At 42.2% G+C, this 15,247-nt stretch overlaps 1 protein-coding gene, 1 long non-coding RNA gene and 1 pseudogene across 2 annotated transcripts in view; 1 reads left to right on the top strand and 2 right to left on the bottom strand.

Moving 5' to 3' along the window:
- Prdx6 (peroxiredoxin 6) overlaps positions 1-359 on the bottom strand; it is a 10,950-nt gene extending 10,591 nt beyond the window's left edge. The window contains exon 1 of the mRNA XM_005374867.2: positions 107-359. Coding sequence (XP_005374924.1) covers positions 107-201 — 95 coding nt within the window. The 5' untranslated portion in view covers positions 202-359. The remainder of the gene's footprint in view (positions 1-106) is intronic.
- A 1,111-nt stretch (positions 360-1,470) lies between these two features.
- The window catches only part of LOC102005337, an 84,089-nt gene continuing 70,312 nt past the window's right edge, over positions 1,471-15,247 (top strand). Inside the window, exon 1 of the long non-coding RNA XR_001236426.1 lies at positions 1,471-1,653. This is a non-coding gene — a long non-coding RNA (uncharacterized LOC102005337). The remainder of the gene's footprint in view (positions 1,654-15,247) is intronic.
- Positions 8,383-10,237, bottom strand: LOC102005556 (annotated as a pseudogene).

Here is a 15,247-nt window from a genome sequence, read left to right as displayed (position 1 = left end):
GCGGCGCGGAGGGCGCCGAGGGCGCGGGGACGGGAAGGAGAACTGGGAGGCGCCGCGGGGTCCTGGCGCGCGTAGGCCAGGCCGGGGCGGCGCGGGGGCCACTTACGAGTCTCCCAGAAAGTCGTGGAAACGGATGCGGCCGATGGTGGTGTTGGCCTCGAAGTTGGGAGCCTCGTCGCCGAGAAGGAGCCCTCCGGGCATGGCGGCAGCGGGGACGCGCGGACGGGGACGAGGCGCGGACGGGGACGAGGCGCGGACGGGGACGAGGCGCGGACGGGGACGAGGCGCAGCCGCAGCAGCAACTAAGCCAGTGGGCCCGCGCGGAGAGACTTTGGGCCCGGCGCGCGGCGGAGGGCAGGCCCCGGGGGCGGAGCCGGGGCGGGGCCCGTCCGGAGAGGCGGGGAAAGGGGCGTGGACTCGGGGAAATGGGCGGGGCTCAAACTGACCCGCCCGAGCTCTGCCGAGAAGGTTGCCTCCGCTCCCACCTAGTGGGCACTGAGGCCCATTTTTTCAGCACGTGACGCGGGGCTTAGTGCTGTCGCCCCCTAGAGGCCTGGGGGACTCTGACGATCAAACCTTGTGCTTTGGGATGGTGGGATTTTGGGGTGAAAGGAAGCGAAGCACAAGGGGGTCTCGAAGCGGAGAATCGCCGGGCCGATAAGCCCCGCGGCTTGGCACTGCCGCCCTGGGCGCCGCCCTGTCCCGCGCAGACCCTGCGTACGCCTGTCGGGGGCCTACGCCGACCAAGTGGGGGGTCGGTGTCCCCTCCACTCGCTCCCTTTTTTGGTGCGAGCGTGTGTGTGTCCACTGCCCCAGCCAGCCTAGCCCGATGAGTCTTGTCTGTCAGGATGTGGCAAGCCCCAGACTTGTAGAGGACCGTCCGTGACGGGAAGTGGCTTTCTTATTGCAGCAGAAATTCCCGTGCGGATGTCATTGCCTGGGTAATGTAACCAGCTTCTTTAGCCACCCTCCGCTATAGAATATTCAACGCAATTATCCTGAAATTTGAATATAAAATTTAAGACAGAACTTGTTGAGACCTACTGTGTGCAAATCAACTCTCACCCCAGGAGGCCAGATGTTTAGATCCATTGATTTTCTTTCTGTGCGCCAAGCGTGACGTAGATGATATTCTTGTTCTAGCGCTTTCTACTGACAGGTGACAGATGACAATCTGGACACAGTTAAGCATATATTCATAAGTCCTATTCAGGCTATGTTTTAGAGAGGATGACTGGGGGCTGCTTTGGATTGTGTGGTCTGGACTGGGAAAGCCTCCAGGATAACAGAGGCAAACTACGCAGTACATGGTCTCTGCTCCGAAAATGGTAACTTATTCCGATGATGATAATGGCTCATGCAACAATGCTTACTCTGTCTACTCTGTGCTAGGCCCTGTGCCGTGCAATTGTGATACAATGCAATTATGATACAGCGTAGGGTAGCTGCTGAGGGGGAGGTGCAGTGGTGGCAGTTCAGAGAGGCTCCCAGGGAAGAGGCTCCCGGGAAGAAGCTGCATGGTGGTGTTGACAGGAGTAACTCTCGTAGCTTGATCTGAGTTTCCGTCATCGTGGTGTGCTCCGTGTGTATGTGTGTGTTCACGCAGTCGTGTGTACTCAGCCACGTCTCCTCTGAATGAGAGGGGGCCATAAGGTAACCGGTAACAGCTTTAGCCATTTGGAAAACTCGTCAAAACTAATATAATTTAAGCCCTAATTTGACTCCAAGCTGTGGTTTTGAAAGTACTGTAATTCCTAAGGGGAGAAGGAACTGGGAAAGGGTAGTCTGACTTTAAGAGGCTATTAACCATACATTGGGGCCTGGGAATGTAGCTCAGTGGCATAGCGCCAGCTTGGCAAGCACAACAAGGTCCTGAGTTCAATTCCCTACACCAAAAACAAAAACAAAAAAACCATACATTGTATAGATGGGTCAGAAAAGAGGACACAAGATAAATATGAAAACAGATGATTGTTTTCTAACAAAGACGTAATCTTACCAACTGTTTGTTGTAAAGCAAGTAAATATAAGATAAATGCCTATAATTTACAGTGTCAGAAGCTTCACACAGGCCAAGCTCTTGCATTCTGTGACCTTGTTTGAGTTCGCCTTTGCAACATTTTAAATTCTCTTAAATTAGTGGCTAACATTTCAGCAACATATTTTTTTCCACAAAAAACTTGGATCTCTTTGTCTCCGTCTCTGTCTCTCTTTTGGTTTTTTTTGATGGTCTCATTATGTAGTGCAGGCTGGCCTTGAATTTGCTATGTAGCCCAGACTGGCCTTGGACTCACAGTGATCATCCTGCCTCAGCCTACCAAGTGCTAGGATTACAGGCATGCACCACCATGCCCCGGATTTCTGTCTCTTGAAAAGTCAGATCTAGCAACCAGGCCCACATTCCACTTGGCAAACGGTAGCTGGAGGTTAGCCATAGATTCTGCATTTCCTATCATTCCGAAGGACTGGTACCACCTACTGACAGCGTAGAATTAGGAGGAAAATGAAATAGGTCTTGCATCTGTATCTCTGTCAAAATTCTAAAAATGAAAGAGGGTCACCTGTTTCAAGGAAAAACCGAGTACATCACATTTCCTTGTAGAAGTGAAGAATATTCCCATGTCCTTCACATGTGAGCAAAGTGCAACAATACTTGTAGGTACTTGAGTTTAACCACCGACCCATAACCGTGGTGGGTGCTCTGTGGACCGAGCCCCATTCCAGAGGGGGAATATTTAACACTATTTTCCCAAGGACCAGTGAGAAAGGAAAATGGACACAGCGGGTATGCTAGAGAGGGCCAGAATGTGGAAAAGAGAGAGCTAGGCTAAGAAAAGAGGTGCAAAGGGAAGAGGGGATAAAGACTGTGAAAAACTATATGTATCATATTTTGTATATATAATAATTATATATAATATACAGTATGTTATAGTATATATATTATATATAAAATAATTTCAAGCAGCTTAAATGGTTGGAGAGAACATTGAAGTCCTTAGCATTTTCTCTGGAGGGACAAGAAGCAGGGATTGCAGAGATTTTCAGAGGGCTATAAATGTTTGCTGGTTCATGTGGTCTTTTCTATCCTTACTGCTTTGAAGAGACTGAAGAAAAGGGGAAGGGATTGGCAATGACCATTTGGAAGAACAACAGCTCTGTATGACGAATATGACCCTCCCTTGATTGTGAACCCCAAAGGTTTGGCTGGATCTTACTGATAAATATTTGTGAACTGTTAAATGTAGTGTGCATGAGGACTAGATTGCACAAATTATTAGAGAAGCATTTGGCTGCCTTCCTGTAGCCACAACAGAAAAATTTTTTGAAACCCTGCAGCTGGGAGTAAAATTGTAGCTAGATAAAAATTCTGCATGTGATAGGAGACATATGAAACTCAAAATTAAAAATTAGGATGAGGGGATTATATATTTTAGAAAATTTTGTATACTTTCTCATTAGACTTGATTGTCTTTTCTCTCCTGTTTCTCTTTCTCTCTGTCTGTCTGTCTGTCTGTCTGTCTCTCTCTCTCTCACACACACACACACACACACACACACACACACACACACTGTAGTTAGGGCACATGGAACTGTCCAAGGACATTAAGGCGGTACTGTTGACCTGTTGAGTGAGTGGACCTGTATCTCCACCGCTGTTCTTTCTCATGGCTAGTGTGGTCAATCTTCCTATTATATCTACAATGGGACTTCAGCAGTGCATACAGTAATCAAAGCAGGAAATGTATGCGTAAAAGTGAAAGAAAACAGAATGAATAACTCTTTGACAGGCTTTGGAGTTGCAAACTGACATTTCTTTTACCAAATAATTCACACTGGGAGTTTCCTGCCTATTTATTTCACAATGACTTTTTTTTAGGACAAAGCTTTGTTCATAAAAGGTGAAAAGATTCAATTTAAAAGCATAATACTTGAATAACTAAAGACCAAAAACCGAGTTGAAATTGCTGGAGAGATGATGAGCTAAGTGAGCCAGTTCTCCCATTTGCTCTTAGATAACCCAAAGAGGCCCATGCCACAAAGGAAAGAATTTGCAATTGTTACACAATGGACAATGAATTTAAAATTGTGAAGTTTCAAATCTCTGTATCTGCAGAGACTGTCAGAGAGGAAAGAGAGGAAGGGGAAAGAGGAAGAGAAAAGAGAAAAAGCAGACAGCAAAGAAGTCACAAGAGCTGGGGAAAGAGAGGGAAGGGAAGGACAATGCAGAAGAGAATATGTTTTGGCCAGGAACCCTATCAAAGGCCTGTCTTGCCTAGGCTCCTTCCTAAGGACAGCCGTCCACATGGCCCTGCCATCCCTGGGCATCAGTGATTGCATAGGACTGGCTGTCCGACTCAAAGACAATCAGCGTGCAAAGTGCCTAATACACTATGAGGGGGCCTGGCACAAGTGCTTGATATTTGGATCCTGTCTTGGTGACTGGACTTCAAGAGAATTCAGTTAGCAGTTCATAGTCAGCTTAGAAGCTGAAAGATGGTCAGATAAGAGAATAAGCACAAGTCCTAAGACAGCAAGGAGAACAGAGTGGGGAGTGGCAGGAACTCTAGATGCAGAGCAGCAGGTGACTGATGCTGAAGAACGCAAGATTACCTACCTAGACATTATAGCAGCACCGGACACTAACAACTTGATAGCTTGCAAACCCGAACTCAGAGGGCTTGTGTTGGGGTGAACCAAAGGAACGCAAGGGGGAAATGTGTGCAGGCAATAAAACTATTCATTGCCTAAGAATTCAAAGATGGTAATAATATCAGTCTGCTTGTTATTATCACCAGGACCTGGCACTTCTCAGTGATGATGTGATTAGATATTCCTGCATATTCTTGCAGGTCTGAGCTCTACACCAGTGATGGCAAACCTTTGAGAGCTTTCAATGATACAAACATCCCGCTGTGGCACGCATGCTGTAGGCTCACCAGCATGGCAGAATCGCTGCCTTTGCTGATAAGCTTTAATAGTGCATATGTCAATTCCAGATTAGGACATTTAAATTGATTATTTTTTTAACAAGTTAAATATTCTGCATAGAAATTAATTTGGAGGATTTCCTGTTGTATTCTCAGTCATGTAAATATGCAACATCATTCATGCTCAGAGTAATTTGAATATGGTTCTAACTGTCTTTCAGTGTAGTTTCTGTCTGCCACAGCTGAAGCAGTACTTCATGCATTTAAACAATAGACTGGAAATAAACAATCGGTCAGTGTTTGTAAAATTAAAGAAATGGCCCTTAAGTTATTTCATTCTGAGTGAGCACTGACAATTGTGTTTTTAAAACTACATTGTTAGAAGAAAATAAAGCAGATATAAATGAATGTAAAGATGTCCATGTTCATAGATTGGAAGACAATATTATTAGGTCAATACTATTCAGTCTGAAGATTTAATATAATTCCTGTCAAAATCTGGCCAGGTATGGTGGTGTACACCTGTAATCTCAGCTATTGAGGAAGCTAAGGCAGGAAGATTGAACATTCAAGGCCAGCCCAGACAACTTAGTGAGACCTTGTCTCAAAACAAAATTGAAAAGAGGCTAGGGATATAGCTTGGTGGTAGAGTGCTTGGTTAGTATGCACAGGACTCTGTATTCAACCCCTAGAACCTGAAGAAATAAAAGCCAAGCTGGGTGTGATGGTCCACACCTGTAATTCCAGCACTCTGGGAAGCTGGGGTAGGAGGATCTCAGATGTGAGCCCATCCCAAGCCATTTTGTAACTTAGTAAGACTCTGTCTCAAAATAAAACATAAAAATGAGGGACTAGAGAATGCAGCTTAGTGCAAAGGCCCTGAGTTCAATCCTTAGTACCAGAACGCAAACAAAATAAAAAACCAACAACACAACACAAAACAAAACAAACTTCAAGCGCCCTTTTCTCAAAAAATACAAAAATCTATCCTAATATTTGTATAGAATACTAATAACCATGAATAGCTAAAACAATCTTGAAAAAGGAGAATAACATTTGAGGCTTTATACTTTCTGATTTTAAAACATATTATAAAACTACCATAATGAAAATAGTATATTATCAGAAAGACTGATCTGTAGCCCAGTGGAAGAGACATCCCATAAGTAAAGCATCACAAATGGGATCAAATGATCTTTGATAAGTGTACAAGATCACACAATGGGAACAACACAATGTCTTCAGCAGACGGTGCTGTGAAAACTGGTTATCAATATACACAAAAATGAAATTAGACTCATATGTAAAAAGTAAATTCAAAATAGATTAAGGAACTAAATATAAAAAAATTAAAAGTATGGAAATTCCTCAGGGAAAGCATAGAGGAAAAGCTTTATGACAAGATTTGGTAATGATTTCTTGGATATGACACCAAATGCCTAGATGATAAGAGCAAAAATAGACAAAATGAGACTATATCAAATTTAACAACTTTTAGGTTTCAAAGAACACAATCAACACAATGAAATTAGAATGGGAGAAATATTTGTAAAGCACATATCTGACAAGGGATTAATATCCAAAAAGAACAACTCTAACTCAACAACAAAGCTGCAAATAATCCACTTAAAAATGGACATTTCTCCAGTGTGATATGTAAATGACCAATAAGCATGTGAAAAATGCTTAGCATAGGTAATCAGCACAGAAGTGTGAATTAAGGTACAATGTGATATCACCTCACACTTCTTAGAATGGCTACTGTCAAAATAACAAGTGTTGGTGAGGTTGTGGAGAAATTGAAACCTTGTGCATTGTTGGGAATATAAAATGTTGCTGCCGCTCTAGTTCATTAAGCAATCAAAACTTGAATTGCTATATGATCCAGCAATTTCACCTCCGAATATAGACCCAAAAAATCTGGAAGCAGGATCTTGAAGAGATATTTACATGAGGTATGATCATTGCAGGGTTATTCACAGTAGCTAAGAAATGGCAGCAATCTAAGGTCCCCTAGTGGATGCATGGGTTACCAAAGTATGTTATATACATGGGATGAGCACATTTTTCAGCTAGAAAAGAAGGAAATTCTGATACATACTACAGTACAGATGAACTTTAAGTATATCATGCTAAGGTTTAAAGTTTTTAATATTATTCTGAAAATGTAAAATGATAAAACAGTACAACAGTTTTTTTTTGGGGAATTTGTAAGTGCAAATTTAGTTCAGATATGAAATATTTTATTAGATTTGTTTATCTTTAATGCTGATATTCTTTCTTTGGAGTTGTTAGTTATAGCTATACTTTTTTAGTATATGTGCTGCCAAAGCGAGCACCAGCTTTACTTTTTTAATTAAAATTTTTTTTTTTTTTGAGACAGGGTCTTGCTATGCAGTTCAGGCTAGCCTTGAACTTACACAATCCTCCTGCCTCAGCCTCCCAAGTACTGGGATTACAAGTGTGTGCCACCATGCTTGGCTTAGTTATGGCTTTAGAACTAAAGGAAAAAAATATAATTTTACTAACAAGTATAAAGTTAAAACTACTAGGTAGATATAGAAAGTGTTGAATAAATAGTTGCTGTCTTTTTCTTTCTTATACTGTAAGGTTCATTTTGTTTTGTATTTAAATATTTAAAAACTGGCTGATTATATATATACAATGTTCAATAGAAATTTCAGGATGTTTTTCTGGCTGTTATTATTTTGTGATCATTGTTGAAAATTATGTCATATAGAAGAGGTGGAAGAAAAATGAGGCATGTAACAAGGTCCAGTGAGCACAAGTAGATATATCTTCTTTAGCTCTCAAATCTAACCAACTTTCTTTTGAATAATAAATTAGGCCTACCCAAGAGTGGTCTTCCAACTTGTGTAACAGCCCAAATGAGCAAATCTGGTGCTAATCATAATCTTTTTTTTTTTTTTTCCCTAAGGAATAGGGGGAGGGAACATGGCTTCCTCTTTCTTTATTGGATGCTTTATAGATGTCATGAAGGTCTGAGAGTTACACGGCTAAATAATTATTTAAAAACTGACCAGGCCCAAGGCCTAGTCTACAGCTCCAAACCAGCAGCAGAAAGGAATGGGAGAGGTGGCTGGGGGTTTTCCTCCAATATCACCAAACTCAGAACACTAGTTCTGGCCACATTGAGGCTGTGGACCTTTGGGCAAGTCTCTTGCTGTCTCTCACTGTGTCTCTCTTGGGGCCAGGAGAGCAGTGAGGGATGGAGGGGGCAGCCAACTAAGCCTGGCGGACAGATGGAACCGGAAGGAGGTGGAGGCAGACAGGCACTGCCTGGCAGGGGCTAAGAGTGTGGCGAGGTAGGCTGAGGCAGGGAGGGGTTGAGGCAGCAGTGTAGCAATGCCGGGATGCAGCCCCTGGGCCCTGTCCTGAGCGGCTGGCCAGGTGGCAGCTGACAATCTGAAGGTGCTTCTCCTGACCCAGCCCTGCCAAGGGCTCACACGTTGTGGGTCATCTTTGTGAACTGGGGCTCCTTGTCTACCAGCTTGGACTTGAGGTGCTCCTTGTAGGCCAGGATGTCTCTGGGCCACTTGGTGATTGTCTGCTTCTCACAGACCCAGATTTCCTGTGCCACCCGCTAAATGAGTCTGAAGTCATGGCTCTGCAGCATCCTGCCAGCCTCAAACTCATTGGTGGCGTCTGCCAGCGTGTCGATGGTCTCGATGTCCAGGTGGTTGGTGTGGCTCGTTGAGGAAGAACACGTGAGCATTCTGCCAGACCAGCCAGGCCAGACACACTGGATACTTCTGCCCGTCCGACAGGTTCTGGCTTGGGCTCACCTGCTGTTTCCCAGTGAGGCCGTACCGCTCAGTGGTTTTTTCTCAGGGTAGATTTTTCTCAGTCACTTCATCATATACTCCAAAGGCGAGAGATCCAAATCCAGCTGCTCCTGTAAATGCTGATGGTATTGGCCTATCTTGACATGAGAGTGGTTTCAGATCATCTGGTCTATGGGTAGTAGCTCTCCAATTAGCAGCTTCAAAAGAGTGGATCGCCTCCTCCATTCGGCCCCACTAGAGCCACTCTTGTGTCGAGGTCAACACTGAATTCTAGATTATTGTAGATTTTGTGTACTTAAAACTCACGTTCTGCAGCCTAATCACAGGTGGAGGGATCTTGCCACTGGGGGGAAATAAAATGACCGCATCTTGTCGCTCACAACCCTCCCTGTCAGTCTTGAGGCCATCATTTTCTGTAGCATCTTCTCCTTCCTCTGGGCCTGCTGGGCCAGCTTGGCACTGCCGTGACCAAACCTAGCACTGTGGTTCTTCATGTGTGTGATCTGATCCTGCTCCCAGGGAAACCTCTTCATCTGATTCTCCTCCAGCTCCAGCCATGTCTTCACATATTGGTTATGGTTCTCCGTATAATACTTCAGTTTTTTGTTGTGCCTTTGGATAATATTGGTGCAGACCACTCAAGAAATCTTGGGAGTGGGATGCAAGGACCAAAATATACTTAAAAGTCTTCAGTTCGTCTTCCAATCGCACACAAGCATCTAGGTCCAGGTGGTTGGTGGCTGGAGCAGCATGAAGGGCCGAATGAAGAGGGCTCTGGCAAGGGCAACCTTCATCCTCCAGCCCCTGGCTGAAGTCTTTTAGCTTCTTGCACTGCACTGCAGGGGTGAAACCAAGTCCATGCAAGATCCGCGAGGCTCTCATCTCTGCTTGTCAGCATCCAGCTCCTCCAGGTGCTCATAGAGCTCCACGAGCTTCTCAGACTCCGAGTCCTCATGAGCCAGGTGCTCAGCTTCCCTCTCCAGCCTGACCCGCTCTGTGTCCACTTCCATCACACATTGCAAGGGGGTCTTGTCGTTAGGGAGCATTTCGTCAGTCAGGCAGTAGATGTCGATGTACTTGGGGATGGGCACTTCCTGCTTCCTGATAGCAGAGAGCAGCACGGACTTTCCAATTCCATTTAAGCCGATGAGGCCATACTGGCGGCCTGAGTTTAATTCCAGGTTGGTGTCACTGAGTAGCTCCTGACCATGGAAAGTGAGCGAGAGGTTGATGATGTGGACGTCAGGACTACAGGGGTGAGAGGCCAGGACACCAGTCACAGCGCAAGCAGTGGCTTTCTTCATCTCAAAATCCCTCCAGCTCTTTGGTCAGCAAATCTACTTCTGTGGTCTCTATACCACTGGATTCTTGGTTCTCCTCCTCTGCCACGTGTGGTTCTGTGACAGCATCTCCATTTTCTTCGTGACCCTTTAAGGGCCGCTGTTGAGCTTTGGCAGCTTCCTTTTTCTTGGCTGCCTTCTTCTTGGCCAGGTCAGAGGGCATGGCGCTGAACCACAGGGCACTCACCGTTATTGCAGGGAGTCTGGCCTTGCCGCTGTCCCTCTGTCCATCCTCTACTTTGACCAGCCAGTTTGAACATGCTGAGCATCAGTCCGATGCCTAGCGTTAAGGTAAGGGTGGATGTTACATTCTTAGTTTTGGTTTTTTTTTTGGTTTTGGTTTTTCTCCGGTACCGGGAACCGAACTCACGACCTTGCGCTTGCCAGGCAGGCGCTTTTGCCGCTGAGCTAGATCCCCAGCCCCGGATGTTACATTCTTAATGGCAAGATTGGAAAACAGTCCTAAAAGTCCCAATAATTTCTTCTCACCAAGTAGGCAATACATATGCAGTGTGATTAAAAAATAGGGTGAATGTTTAAATTTTGTATATTTTGATCACTCCTTGTATATGATCAGAAATTGAAAGTATATTTGTTAAATGTACTAGAATATTTATAGGAGTAATATTCATAATTAAAATTAAAAGCACTCAGTCATATTTAAAAGGACATGTAGTATAGCTGCGGGATGAACTATTAAACAGGAAGTAGAACGAAGCATCTGCAGCTGCATACAACAATGTGGACACATCTCGCAAACGTAATGCTAGGTCAAAAGAGTGAGACAGAGAAGAGAGCAGACTGTTTGATCTCTCGCACATAAGGTACAGAAGGAGCCAACCTCAGTCAGTGCTGAGAAGTGACTGCTGGGGTGTGAGGGGGACGGGAGGGCTGGTGAAGGGAAGTGTCCTGGATTTCAGGTGCTTCACAGTCCCCTGTGGCGAGTAGCTGCCGCACTGGGCAGCTCAGTTTTATTACTTTTTCATGTTTAAAAGTTCTGCCTGGACCCGTCATTTCCTCCTGTTACCCCTCACTTCTCCACTCATCTCTCTCCTCTTCCGCACATCGAAACTCATCTTTTTAAATCCAGTGGAAGCTGTTCTTCTCTTTCGGTGCGTTGGACAGCTGACTTTATTTATTTATTTTGTAAACACTTCTTTCTCTGCTTCTGTGTAAACCCAAACTCTCCTGAGTTTTTTCTCCTTTGTCATTGATTAGTCTTGTGGTTTCATCCCTCCTCTTCCAAGTGTTGGTTTTTCTCAGGGTACATTTCTATCTAGAAGTTTCTCTGTAGGCAATATCACTGTAAGAGTCACTATGTGCTGTACACAGGGAATATGGGCTAAAACTCCCATCCTGCCATCCTCAAGGGCTCTTTTTCAGAACCATGGTTTCATAAATTAAATTTTAGAAGTCATATTAAGGCTCTTAATTAGAAGAATTCTTTCTAAAGAAAGGATTCCATGGTGATTCTTGTCCAATTCTGGACTTGCCAGCCTTGTCTCTTTGCTTTGCCACTTGCAAAATAAAAATACTTCTAGCTTTCTTACCATATGAGTGATACTTTACTGGCATACAAATTTTAGGTGAAAGAAATGAGGCATTTGATACACACAATCTTCTTGATCTCTGAAATTTTTCCTCTTCATCTTTCTGAGATCTGAGTTTTTGCAAATGGCTTTGGATTAGGCTGTTGAAAGAGAAGATCTCTATGTTCTGAGGAGAAGGTGTATGGGTTTGTGTTAGTTCTTAGCAACTGAGCTCAAGTGTCTGTAAACTAAATTCTTTCCTTTTGCAGAGGGCTGAACAACCAAGGCTAAGCAAACAGAGTATTTCTCTGAATCATCCAATCAGTGGCACTCCTTCACAAAAGTCCCTGGTCAGGTAGGCTTATTTCACAATTAACAATCAAAACCCCTTGTGCAATTTTGACTGGTGAAAGCTCAGACTTTAATCTTTTATTGTTGGTTAATATTTTCATATGCCTCCTTAAGTATGTAGTAAGTTCTTGTCAATAACTACTCAACTTTCATTCTATCTCAGGGTAGCTGGGAGCCAAACTAGGGATTCTGAAAAACAAATCACGGTTGCAGGTCTAGTGGCCGTTTGGTAGTTTGGCCCAGTCTTTGAGAGTAAGACCCTAGTCAGAAAAGGAGTTGGTGTAGGATAGGTGGTTCTTCACAGAGAAGCATTTCTAGCAGAGGATAAGCAGTTGAATGTATGTATACCTTTTGGGGGAGCTGAGAAGAAATGTCATTGGTATTGCTATTTTGTATATAGGTAGATTTATTAAATATTTAAACAGACTGATTCATTTAATATTCAATACTACTTGCTAAGTTAAATTATTCATATACCTTTTCTCAACTCCCTCATCCTTTCACTCAACAAGCATTTCACTCTTTGTATACAAAACATTGATACAAGGCCTCAACAAGCTTATAATAAAATGCCCTCTTCCCTAAACTCTTCTCTATTTTTTCATCCTTTACCATTCTTGTTTCCCCAAACATTTTTCTTTCCCATCCTTTTTTTCTTACAGTGTTAGAGTATATAATAAAAAATTATCTTTCTACTAAGGTCCAGCTAACTCAAGTCAGGAGCTGCACTCTTGATCTTTGACACTAACAGTTCTTGTGCATGAGAAGATTGGAGGCATGAGGGTAGTACAAGGAATGCTAGATTTCCTACCCAGGCTAATTTCAGAATGTTGGACTGAAAGCTCTAATTATCTGTTCTTTCAAAGTCTACCTGTATGTATCTTTCAGCCTGCATGCAACCTTTACTTCTCTTTGAAACAATTTTAGCTTTAGGTAATTCTCTCTGCCCAACTGTTTTGCCCATATGGAATCTGAAAATTTTAATTACACAAAGGTGTGCACCAAAAAGAAAAGAGTTTGGAATACGGTAAAGACAGCTTCTGAAAACACAAAGGCTTGTGCTTATGATGAATCTAGAAGAGCCTCTTGAACATTGGGGGACTTGGGCTTTGTACTTTCTCACAGCTGCTCAGCACATAATTTTTTGTTTTTACCTGCTGAAGTGATCCCTTGTGTTTATTTAATAAATATTTACTGATAGCAACGAATGAAAACTAAGAAGCTAAGCTAGATAGCTTAGTGGTTAGGTGGACATATTCTGCAAGAACAAACAAATAATATTGACTTTTTCATTCCCTTTTTAAACTGAGGTCTGTTTTTGTGCTTCAGCCTTGGATCCTAAAGTGGAGCCAGGAACTGGTTGGGAGGAGAAAACAACCACTGAACACAAGGCCAGCGATGAGTGCTAATCGGATGCACCTTGGGCTGTTTCATTACAGCTGCTTATGAGCTTACAAGCTTTGGCTTCTATTGGCCCATTCTCTGCAGAGCAAGTAGTAACATCCTAGTAGTCAAGGAACGAAGAGGTAGTTCTGGGGACAGGGCTCAGTGCCTGAGTTATACTCGGAGACCTGCTGCCCATTTCAGGATACTGGAACACACTGAAATCTGACCCTACCTAATTATGGGGTTAGTGGCAGTAAGGAGTGTTTGGGGTAGGTTTTGAGGAGAGTGGGCATCCTCTGTTTCATGAGGAACATGTTCCACCTGAGGTAGTCCTAGGGTTTTCAGGGAAAAAATAAAGAGTTCTTTAAAAGGACAAGCTATTTTTCTTTTTCTGGAAGTGTTTTACCTTTAGATTTTATATTTAAATTTCAATCTATTTTGAGTTAGTTTTGTAATAAGGTATAAAGTATAAGCCAGGTGTATCTTTAAAAAAATGTATGAAGTATGCATGTAACTTATCTATCTGCTTACCTTCCTGTCTATCCATCATGCACTTGTTTGCATTTGAATGTCCAAGTGTTCCAGCCGTATTGGTTAAAAATACTGTAAATTTTCCATTCAGTTCCTTCTGTACCTTTATGAAAAATCAATTGACTACAATAAATGGTTTATCTTTGGACTTTCAGTTTTATGTCATTGATGTATATCTCTGTTTGCCAATGTCACACTATCTTGACTACTGTAAGTTTTAAAAAGAGGTGATATGAGACTGCTAACATTGTTTTTTGGTTTTTTTTTTTTTTTGCCTATCCGGTTCCTTTGGTTTACTATATAAAATTTTGAATTGGCTTGTCTGAATCTATAAAAAAGTACTGCAGAATTTTGATTGAGACAGCACTGAGTCTATTGATTGGTTTGGAGAGAATTGACATCTTAACAATATTGAATCACCTAATCTATAATGCTATATGTATCTATATTTATTTAGATCTTCTTCAATTTCTTTCCCTAATTGTTTGTATTAAGTAGGCAGATTTTGCACACATGGTATTAGGTTTATAGCTAAGTACTTCCCTTGTTTTTGGTAGTATTATAAATGGTAATTTTTCCTTCAAATTTCAACTCTTCATTATTGGTATATGGGAATATAATTGACTTTTCTGTATTGATTTATATGTATCCTGTCACCTTGTCAAATCATTTAGTAGATCTAGAAGCTTTTTTGTAATTCTGTTGACATTTTCTATATAAACAAATAATATTGTCTACAAGTAAAGTGTTTTGCTTCTTTTCTTCTTGTATATGTACTGTATTTTTTTATTGCCTTATGCTGGCTAGGACCTTTCAGTACACTGTTGAATAGTATGATAAGACAAAGTAATCTTCTCTTATTCCCGGTCTTAGGAGGAAACATTTAGGTTTTCATCATTAACTATGAAGTTATCTGTAGGTGTTTCACAGATGTCTCTTATTAGGGTAAGTTTGTTTTTATTTCTTGTTTTTGCTTCTTTTGCTAAGGTTTTTATTTTTAAGCCATGAATGGGCATTGGGTTTGTTCCACTTTTTTCCTGCATCCAGGAAGATGCTCATGTGGTTATTCTTTAGCTTGTTGATCTGGTGAGTTACTCCTATTGCTTTTCAAATGTTGTATAAGCTTTATGTTATTAAAATAAACCTGACTTTGTCATGACATAATCCTATTAACATATTCAATTTGCTAATATTTTGTGAACAATCTCACAAAATATTATCCAAAATCTATCTCTGTTCATGAGTAATATTGGTTTGATTTTTTAAAAAAACTATAATTTCCATTGGTTTTACAGAGTAATGCCAACATCATAAGCTGAAATAAGAAGTGTTCCTCCCTCTCCTTGTTCTGATAGTGATTGTGTAGAATTGTTATT

This window comes from Chinchilla lanigera, unplaced genomic scaffold (assembly GCF_000276665.1).
Source record: "Chinchilla lanigera isolate Chin_1 unplaced genomic scaffold, ChiLan1.0 scaffold00005, whole genome shotgun sequence".
NCBI classification, from domain to species: Eukaryota; Metazoa; Chordata; class Mammalia; order Rodentia; family Chinchillidae; genus Chinchilla; species Chinchilla lanigera.
Note: the sequence above shows the minus strand (reverse complement) of the source record. Positions and strands in the feature narration are given on the sequence as shown.